This window comes from Lepisosteus oculatus, chromosome 21 (genome assembly GCF_040954835.1).
Source record: "Lepisosteus oculatus isolate fLepOcu1 chromosome 21, fLepOcu1.hap2, whole genome shotgun sequence".
NCBI classification, from domain to species: Eukaryota; Metazoa; Chordata; class Actinopteri; order Semionotiformes; family Lepisosteidae; genus Lepisosteus; species Lepisosteus oculatus.
Window position 1 is genome coordinate 3,846,913 of NC_090716.1, and position 10,785 is coordinate 3,857,697.

Consider the following 10,785-nt stretch of genomic DNA (forward strand, 5'->3'; position numbering starts at 1 on the left):
ACTTCACCAAAAAAAAGGCAAAGCATCAAAAACATACTAAATTAGGGGGAAAATGAACTTCTCTGTGGAAGTCAGGGTGAGGCAGTGCCTTGATGAGTTGTTAAAGATCTCTGGGCGCTGTTTGTAAGAGTTAGGGTGTTTACCCCTCTTGTCCTGGTTACATTCATCTCTGGGCTTGCTCAGTCTGGCCTCCCTCTTGAAGTTCCCCCTAAATTGAAGGGCTGAAGCAGATTCTTAGAACTTTTCCCCTCATCTGAGGTGCAGTGGGGCTGCTGCGTGTCTCCCAGACTAGGGTGCCGCACCTCAGTGTCTGCCTTCCTGTGTGTAATGTGTTTTGGGGGTCCTTTCAGCTGCATCACCTCTACATGGGTGTCAGGAATAATGAGGAACCCCCGATTCCCCCTCTTCCTTCCTCACCTTCTGGCTCGCTGCCCTCTTGGGCCGGGTGTTCTGGAGCAGGTGGAGAGATGGCGGCGCCTTCATCCGCTTTCTCTGAGAAAGAGCAGAGCATGCATGCAGCGTCACATCATTTGCATTGTCTGCAGACAAGGAAGGTTTTAGGGATTCAAAACAGAACTGGCCTCTTCTATTCACTGTTCTGCAAATAACGGCTTTAAGATTTTGTTAACCCTGCACAGCTTTTGGGATAGCGATCAACAGTCCACAGAAATATCTGCTGACATGTACTACCCAGATAATATATATATAATATTGGATATCATGCTCTATTTTTAAGACAACAGAAAACCACACTGAAAATGCCTTTATAATTATCAGCGCAGCTCGGCAGCAGTGACACAGATGGAAATGAATTTTGCAATCCGAGTCAAGGTCATTAGAACGGATTGATATGAGACTTTGCGCAACTGAATTTTCTGCCAGGAACCCGCCCCCCTGTAAAGGATCGTGAAATAAATTCCCCAATATCATCAGACCTGACACATCAGATGACCTGTCATCAAAGTGCTTTCTCAACATTAACTGTCTCAGATCAATCCAAAAATTCAGGAACGGCAACAAAGATTGACTTTTGAATGATTCTTCATATCACCATCATGTTAAAATGGTTCTCAAAATAATTTAGACATTACCAAATAATTAAGATGGACTATTCCAACAATCTCCGGGTCAGGTCCATCTGAACTGTGGATTTTTTAAAAGATTTATTTATAGGCTGTCAGCAAATCAAAATGTGTGTCATGCAAAACCGAGCCAGAACTTTCGTCGGGATTTCAGATGACGACTCACCTTGATCCTTCACCTTGAGTTCAAATTTAACCTTTGAACTCCCAGCAATCACTGCGTAAACGAGTTCATCTTCCTTGGTGACGTTCTTAACGGTGAGGGAATGCTTGTTCCCGTCCGCGGTGATGACGTATTTGTCGTTTTCAACAATGTCAACGGAGTTTTTCTGCCATTTCACCTTCGTTTCCTTCTTCTCCGTCTCTGCTTCGAACACCACTGATCCGCCCACCACTGCCTCCGCGCCCTTGGGCTTCTTCGTGAGCGCAGAAGCTAAAACAGTGGATAAAGGCGAGAAAAATGTGCCGGCTTCCTTCTAATATCGTCTGAATTTACAATCCATTCGCATCTTTCTCTGGCTCTGCAGCCAAACCCTTATTTATCAAAGGAGGGCTTTTCTTTCTAGTGAAGACGATGCACTCATGGCCTCACCAAAACTTCAGACATCCTTTTCTGTATCTGCTTTTAAAAGGATCAGAGAATCTTATCAAATCGGATACCTCTTCAACAAGACGCACTGAAAGTGTTGTACCCATCCATAGGCCCTGGAGAGTGTGCTCCAGGATTACAGAGTTTTACTGAAACTCCCCAAAAAAAGACAAGGATCCCACAAAGTAGGTTAAATCTGACCCTGCTGGTTCATAACTGGATTTTTATTTCATACAACATACTACCCCCAGAAAACACCTGGGGCTCTGTATTCAAACACTTAAAGAGGTATGTTTATGTCTTATGCACATGAGTGTTTGTAATTCATGGCCCTTGGTCGGACGATTTGCATTAGATCAGCTGGAGAGCAAGAAGGGATCTCTGTGGATCTCTGCAGGCATCAACAGCACGACAGGTGTGTGCTCCTTGGTGCACATGTCAGGTCATGACACCATCTCCACAGACTGTCAGCCACCTGACTGAAACTCATTGAAATCTTTCAGTGTAAGCCACACATTCACTTGCAGCTGAACATGCCATCTGTGCATTTCTGCTGACACTACGACTCCAGAATTCACAAAAAGACTACAAATACCTATCTACTGATATAAAGATAAGTTTGTCGCAAATCGAATGCACAATAAGTATATTGAACTACATCTCCTCTGAGCCATCAGTTCATTGTTCACATAGTTTAATCAAACACTGCAAAAAGTATATTCCGTATTCTCCCTTTTAACAGGAAATCTATGAATCGCCTAACTGTGGGTCTGATGCTATTCCCCAACTCCAGCAGTATTAAGACTGGCCTCACCTCATTATCAAAGTGTAGCCCTAATTCTCTGTCCCTGGTGGGAACTTGAGTCCATGTTTTTCTCCCTGATTCCAACCTGTTGCAATAAACAGGCTGATGATTCTGACGATGATTGAAGAGGCTTCATACAAACAGAACTGTCTTCATTTCAGAAATCCAACTGAAGATTACGTCAGCCACACTGAAGCACATAGTGTTCTAGAGGGAATTCTGCCATACTGTACATTCAAGTGATTTTTTCCCCACTGTGACCTTCCTATTTAGACACCATGCCCTCCACATATGTCTTCTGTTATTAACAACTGTACAGTGTACAGTGTGTATTTAAATGGAAGATGACAAAGCACACTGTCTTTTGAAAAGCACAAGTGCATATAATAGCCGTCTGCACTCGAGATGGTCTGTCTTTTGATTCACAATCCAAACAGGATTCAAATCCCGTACCTTAAATCTAAGGCTGAATCTCGAAACTGATGGGTTCTCTTTTCAAGCAGAGCTACACATTATATTCTGTAAATGACTTCTGGACCCAATGTTTATCACCTCTAGTTAAAGAAGCAAAGGTTTTAATGTTTATCCGCTCTGGCAACAGAAGATGTTCCTAGACAGGTGCTCTGTATCACTTTCTTATATTAGAGGTGTTTCCAAATAAATATATGGTTTCACTAAATAAAGACAACATATTTCTTCCCTTGAGTTGGTGCAGCGGAGTTTTATGCAGCATCTGACTGCAATTAAATCTCTGTTGGAAACAGCATGAATGAGCTTCTGTGGGTCACCCAGATCCTACAGCTTATGTTGGAACATTTTGAAAGATCACATGCAATGATTTTGCGGCGTGCTCCAAATGGCACGGGTCTTAACACTCCACTCTAAATGCTGTGTTGGCAAACGAACTGCATCTCTCCAGCTGAATAAAGGTTTACTGTGTTTCTGAGGAAGGACTAAGGGCTTTTGCGTACACAATGCTAAAGCTTGGAAACGCTCATTATTTTGCTGGAATTCCATTCAGTGTACAGTGAACATTTATGGAAAGATTTTTTGATGATGTAAGTGATGTTCAACTTGCGCAAATAAGACTAAACCTTTGCTGTTTTACAATATTACAATAGCAACCATAAGAACCATTTATTTTAGAGCCAGTGGGGCATTTATTTTTAGCAAAATGTCTTGTTCAGGGGTACAATGGCTGTGTCTCACCTGAGATTTGAACCCACAACCTTGTGATCTGGAATTAACTGCCCTAACCACAGCTCTGCACTGCCACATTCTAACAATTGACCTGTACCTGGCTCTACTGCTGGTTCCTGAGAGCTCTGTCTCCTTGGGCTTCATGGCAGCTTTCAATCAGTGGGTAAAGACAACATCCGCTCTCTATTTAAAAGCTAATGTTTTACCACTGTCCGTCCACCCAGTTCTCAATCAGCTCTGCTCTGCGGCTGCAGTTCCTCTACTGCTTGGAGCGCACGCGAATGCATCACTGCCACCTGCGTCACGCCCACCGCAGCCCCCCATTGGGTAGTTAGTGCCAACAGAGGAGAGGGGCATCTGGCAGGTCCCAGGTGTCACTGGTTCCCCCCGTCCAGCCCTGATAGCCCTCCACCAATGACACGCTTCCACTCTCAGCATCCTGGTCACAATCAGCCAATAGCGTGTCGTCTAGACCGCGTCAGTCCTGTCAATTTCTAATTCACATTGGCTGATTCCAGCAAATTAAGAAAATCAAAGGCACAGTGGCTCTGTGAGACCAGAGCTGTAGGTCCCTGTCCTGCCCAACTAATACAACCTGTCATACCTTTCCTGTTCAATGGTTAGATTATCAAGTCCTAGTGCCTTGCTGTGCATTGTGGGAGGAGAACATTGGCATTTCACAGGATCCAGAATGCATTGCTTTTCTTGACCGATGGTGCAAGACAGTCTGTCAATCCTGATGGCTCCCCCCTCCTCCTCCCTCATCCTGGAAAGCGTTTCAGCCCCGACGCTTCCTTAACTGCTTATCGAGTCTACCGGCCCCCATGGTACTCACAACATGGAACAATGATGTCATCCTCATCTGTAATGCCCCCCGCTGCCCTGTGTCAAGAATGTGTGACCTTTTGTGCGCAGAGCAAGCGGGGTGGAGGAACAGCATGGGGGAGATTGTTCTCCTTAAAATGCCTCATGTTTCCAAGAGTGGCAAAAAATAACTGGCTTTCAAGCTGGAAACACTTATGTCCTGGAGTGATGTGTCCCAGTGACACTAACAGCTGATGAAAAGTCGGAAATAGTTGGGTTGGACTGAAAGATAGCCCATATGTCTGTGCTCTCAAAAAACAAACTATTCTAGGACATAACAGGAAGAGTAGTGTGAAAATAAAATAACAATGATAATAATGGGCAACATTCAATACTTTTTAAATCATGGATTATGTATTTTTATTGCAGTATTTATTATTGTACCATTTGTATTTCTATTCATTTTTGGAGTTTGAATGTCATAAACATCTTTTTAATCAGTTCTGAACAACATACAGAAATTCTGCTCACAGTCCACTTATGATTATATCATTTTAATTCTGCCCCATAGTTAATGGGAAAATTGATAATTAATTATCAGACACGACTCAATAATTGGTTCACTGTTAAAGTGAAGTGTTCGATTCTGTCGTATTCGTTCACAAGCTCAATTTTAGTCGCCTTTTGTTTTTTGAACGTAAGGTAAGCTTTCTCATTTTTATGATACAGAACCCATGAACTTGTGCCTAAATTAGGTGATCCTGCTCACAATCTGGCATGAAAACACATTACTCTGGTGCAAGCCCAGGAGGCTCAGAGCTTTCTGTCGTTCACCGCTCCAGCACCAGACAGAAGCTGTGCTGCCCCTCTGAGGTTACCTGCCTCCCCCTTCACCGGAAACATTTTTAAGGAAGTGTAAATGAGTTAACAAACAACGGTGACACTGCAAGCTTAGCAACACAAGCTGCACAAACTGCGGCCGCCGAGTGCAATCCCTGCATCTCAGCGCGTGTCACTAAACGAGTAAAACAAGAGGGAGAAAGGTACGATCCCTTGAAACAGCCAGACCGAGTTAGCACTTAAACGTGTGTAGCGTGCAAACTTGTGAACGTGTAAATGTGCATACACTGTGCACAGTATGTGTGTGAACAGTGGTGCATACTTTTATTTATCCATATCCTACTGGTCCTATGTGGAACATAAGATTGCACTTATATATAGTGTAGTTCAAGTAGGGAACTGCGTCAGCATGCATAGGCTGCAAAGAAACAAGTAAAGGTGTATTCCATGCTGAAAAGAGAAGAAACATGGAATAAACCTTTACTTGTTCCTTATATATATACTGTATATGATAGTGATGCAGTACGTTACATTTCTACATTTAATTAGAAGATGTTTTGCTTTGAAGCTGTGACATTGCACCCAGTAAACCAGTAAACCCAGTAAAAGAAATGTGTCTTACTTGCTTTTTTGGCAGGCTCTGGCATCCTGGGGAAGGGACCTCCTGAGTCTCAGCAGACAGTCTTTAGGAACTCCAGGCAGTGTGTCACCGGCCTTCAGTAAATCTTCCAGATCCATGTCCAGAGAGAGGCTGAAATACACATCACCCCCCCCCTCCCCCCCCGGGCTCCCCGCTCCCCCCTGTCAAGAGATAAAGAACAGCCCACCCCACCCTCCCCAACACACTCACTCACCCCTCCCCCCTCCCTTGAATAAAAATAATATTTTAAAACTCCCCAGCCAGCAGCCCATCCACATGTCTGGCTACTGGACAGGACAGGACAAGGAGTTATATATAGACAACAAAGTACAGCGGAGTCGTCTGCTCTCTCCGTGTTTTTTTTTTTTTCCGTTTCCATGCCAATAACGCTCTGTTAAGATTATAAGGCAAACAAATTGAGACCCGTTCTCAGTGCTGACTTCACACAAACCCCCCTTTCTACTTCCAGCAGCCCACCCTCCTGAGTGTCACAGTCCGCGGCGCAGAAAGGCCACTGAGACCCGAGAAGAATTTGTGAGAAATTGACATGCCAACTTGCACCGTTTTCGGTCACCTCGTGATACAATAGATACTGCTGCCCTGGAACCAGTCCAGAGAAGAGCCACCAGAAACGTTCTGGGACTTAAAGGAATGTCCCGCGCTGACAGGCTGAAGGACCTGCACCTTGCGCAGAGAAGGCCGTGAGGGGACCTGACACAAGTCTTCAAAGCCTTCAAGGGCGCTGACAAGGTGAGCCCAGCACACGTCTTCAGAACAGCGAAACTCAATCCAGAGGACACAGGTGCAAACTACGTGGAAGTGCATTTAGAATCCCAAACAGGGGGTACTGCTTTAACCAAGGGGTTACGGGGACATGGAAGAAGCTACACAGCCAGTGTTGCTGCAGCCGATACCGCAGATTCCTCCAAGAAGTGGCTGGACGAGATCTTCGGATTACCTGGCAACTACCGCACAGGCCAGCTGGGCTGGAAGGCCCACACTCTCATGTTCTTATTGCTAGATAAAACTGTTACAGTGGCAATCACGGGGCATCTTTGGAGTCGGATAAACCACGTCTCTGCCGGACGTTAAAACAGAATGTGCGCCTGCCCGTGAGGCAGCCCGAATTTATTTAGAAGTGCGCTGGTCAGTATGTTGACACACTGGGAGAGCCTGTCGTTGGAACACAGGTGCACAGCATGCAAGAGCCAGCTCCTGCCAATCACCTGACCTCCCAACAGGGCGGTCTGAGAATAAACCGAGCCAAAAGCCTCAGGTCCCAGGCTGCTTCACAGGGCCTACCTAAACCAGTGTGGTGACCAACTGTGTACTGGTAACGCAGGCCAGGGTAGGACGGAGTTATCTCTTCAAGTCTCAATAACACAGGCCAGTTATCGACGGGGACGGACTGTAGTTACTTAATTGTATTAATTTGCCTGTTGTTTTTAACCAGCTTGGCTCCTGTTCATGCCCATTAATTCAAGAGGGTGAGTAAGGCCAGCAGTGTGGCGTGGTGGTTAGCGCTCTGTATTCATAGCTAGAAGGTTGTGGGTTCGAATCATGGTGGGCACACTTCTGCTGTGCCCTTGAGCAAGGGGCTTCACCCGGATTGCTCCTCTAAAGCACCCTGAGGCACAAATAGAAGCCACTTTATCTCACCAGTAGGCAAATTAATAAAGATAATTAAGTAAAACACATGCCTGTCAATAACTAGCCTGTGTTATTTAGAGGTCAGCTTGAAGAGATAACTTTGTCCTGTGTAATGGAACTGCAATGCCATTACACAGTTCAGCACAGTGGTAAAGTCGTTGTTTAGCAAACTCTTATTTTTATTGTAGAGACATTCAGGTTGCGTTTCGCTCAGCTATGTGGTGCAGCCTGGCACAACAGGCAGGTGGACAAGCACTGTGCCAGGCAGTTCCTCCTCTGAGCCAGTCTCATGTCTCTTTACTGATCCCAGAGCACAACCAGGGGATAAAGTTCTGCATGCTTACAGTTCCCAGAGTTACTCACAGTGTGAAGACTGTGACCAATCCAGATCCATAAAGTGGATAAAGACTTAAAACACAAGAGGACAGAGGGAATGGAATAGCACGATGAGACAGTTTAATCCATGCGGTACACTATCACCGCAGTCTTCCTGGTTGGCATATTGCACATCGTGGATTAATGGCTTCTTGTATCAGCTACTGCTGATAGACAGCATTCAGTTCTTTAAGGAGTTAAGTTTCTCAAACAGAAAACAAATGACTCTCTATAGCACAGGCATAATCACACAAGAAAGAACTGTGAAAAGAGTTTTGAAAATATTTAAAGCTACCAAAAAATAGCAGACATTTTTTTAACTTAAATTTTATGTATATCTTTCCACGGTTTGCCGTGCTAACAAAATTGGAACTTGAAGCGACACTTTTTTTTCTGGAGGTACTGTTCGGTGTGACGTTTTCATTGATACAGATGAAAGAGTCTGGTTTTAAGGAGAACAATTAAACTAAAATCAAGTTCAGTTCCCAAGCGTACCTTTTACATGTTTGGAACAGTTTGAAGTTCTGCCCTGAATGTGTGAGTTGTAGGCTCTGCGGACACCTCAGTTCACAGAATCGGATTTCAGTTTTGAGTAGCAGATAGTCTTCTCGCCATATGGCAGTTGAAGACACATGGGAATCTTTAATCAATACTAGAAAACACATTCTTCTAAGGTAGTGTAATTAGGAAAAAACTATCTCTTTATTGCAGTCCATCCTACAATTAAAATCACTGTATCTTAAAACAATGTCTACCACACCTTAAAAGAACTGATGTCAAAGACAAGCGGGGTAATTACACACTACTTTTCTTCACATTTATAGACCGAGATTTAGGTTAAAAAATATGCTTGATCTGTAACAGTCGTCAGGATACGTAATACGTACAGTAGGATTTCTCTGTAATTGTTTAAAAACGTGCGATTTCTGATGCACTTCAGACATTGTATTTGGAACGGAAAATCAATATCAATATCACTTCGTTTTTGACCGAAAGAAAACAAAGTTTTGTTGTTTTTACTTTATCCCAATAGCCAAATCAATGTCGCCTTTTAGCAAATATATCGAAAGCCACGATACAAGCACTCTGTGCCAGCAAAACATAAACAGATTAATAAAAAGTCGCACGTTACACTTCGCACTGAAAACAAAACTTCAAAATTAGCTTTCTCAGCAAGACAGTAGTGTCAATTTTATAGTCACAAGCTGACCTGCCGAACCAGACACGAGGCCTTAGGTTTTGTGGTTTCTACCACAGACTTAATATCGACGGTTTACCACGGTTGTATATCTCAAAACCCGAATATCCCTTTGGGCGCTCAGTTACAGTTCGTTTTAAATGCGTGTTAGCCATCCTTTTCCTTAGTTATTTGTTATATCTTATCTTCCATGCGTTACTTAAATACCTTGTTATTTCGCTGCTGGAAACCACAAGATAGGTCTGACAAACCGAGTCACTGTTGACCTCTTGTGGTAGGGTCACCTATCTGCAGGTGCTGAACAGGTCGTAATGTGGCCGGGTTGCAGAGCTCTTCCGACATTAGCAGGATTTTGTTTTGTTTTTTATTGCACGTCAGATTTCTGCTGCGTTTCAAGCCCTTCTCGTTGAATTTAGAAGGGAATATCCAACCGCTGTCCTGCACGGTCCCCGTGCTTTTATTTCCTTTGGCGCTAGTTCGTGATGCTTTTGGACAAAATGCACCTGCGTCTGCGACCATTACAGATGCGTGATGATCCCCAGCTCTGTTGTGTTGCTCGGAAATGTCTTTTTTCGGCCCCTCAGATCAGAGTTTGAACGTGTGTAGCCATCCACCACGGAGCCTCGGCCCCCTGCTCAGCGGTGGGAACACCTGGTGACTGCACCAGAAACACGGGGCACACACACGGACAAACCTACAGACATCAATAAACTGGTCAAGCAGGCCCCTGGCAGGTAAACGGAAACTGAGGGACCCATAGAAAACCCATGCTGCCCTGTGAAGAACGTGCAAGCTCCACACATAAGGAACCACAGCCCGGAATTCAGCCACGAACTGTAAGGTCACCCGTGCACCACTGTTCAAACTGAAAACGCCTTCCTCAGACATCAACACGCTGTGGAAATACTGTTAATAATTTTCAAGACAAGAGGTTTTTTTTATAAATAATTTATTACTGATATTCCAAGATACATTATTGCGAAGGTTTGTGATTTTTTTACAACCTGAAATAACCTGTCATCGTGTTATATTATCAGACATTGATTCATCGCGTGTTTGGAGTCAACATTCAGCAGATGAAGTGTTTGGAAAATATGAATATTGACGTAAAACAGTCTTTTTTGGGAGAAAAGGTGTTATGCACGAAATCAGATAAGTAAAGAAAAAACGTACAAACGGTTCATCTAGAGTCTCTAGTCTGTTTTCTGGGTTTCGGCGCTAACCATAACAAGCCAATGTGTTAAGGTACCAAAACGTTGTAGCCAAGACTGGAACTTACATGGTAAGATTTTTTTCTTGACTGAAATTTAACACAAAAAAAAACGAGTCTCTTTTGTCTTCTGGGTCGCGTCCCCTTACCTTCAAAAACAGCCACCTAAAAATAAGACGCCTCTACTGCGTTATTGCGTGCTCGTCCTGTTGCCATCGCCCAATTCCCTCCCCCGTCCTCTGCCTGCCTCACCTCTTTAACGAAGGGCTCTCAACTGCTACAATACATGAGAGTCCGGCGAAGAACGCACCGGGGAGAACACGACCTCCAACACTGGTCCCAGCAGCACGCCAGTCTAACACGGAATACGGGCAGTATAGCACACCAAGCCC

The 10,785-nt window shown here is 44.2% G+C and overlaps 1 protein-coding gene and 1 long non-coding RNA gene across 2 annotated transcripts in view; one reads left to right on the top strand and one right to left on the bottom strand.

The window, feature by feature from the left end:
* The window catches only part of mybpc3 (myosin binding protein C3), a 49,022-nt gene extending 42,955 nt beyond the window's left edge, over window positions 1-6,067 (bottom strand). Inside the window, exons 1-3 of the mRNA XM_069181693.1 lie at window positions 5,943-6,067; window positions 1,249-1,515; window positions 418-492 (exon numbers count right to left, since the gene is read on the bottom strand). Of these exons, the coding sequence (XP_069037794.1) occupies window positions 418-492; window positions 1,249-1,515; window positions 5,943-5,967 (367 nt within the window). The 5' untranslated portion in view covers window positions 5,968-6,067. The remainder of the gene's footprint in view (window positions 1-417; window positions 493-1,248; window positions 1,516-5,942) is intronic.
* Window positions 6,068-6,237: 170 nt separating this feature from the next.
* On the top strand, window positions 6,238-10,364 carry LOC138224407 (uncharacterized). The gene is made up of 2 exons (XR_011182880.1): window positions 6,238-6,710; window positions 9,768-10,364. It is a non-coding gene; the product is annotated as an uncharacterized lncRNA (long non-coding RNA).
* Window positions 10,365-10,785: the final 421 nt, after the last annotated feature.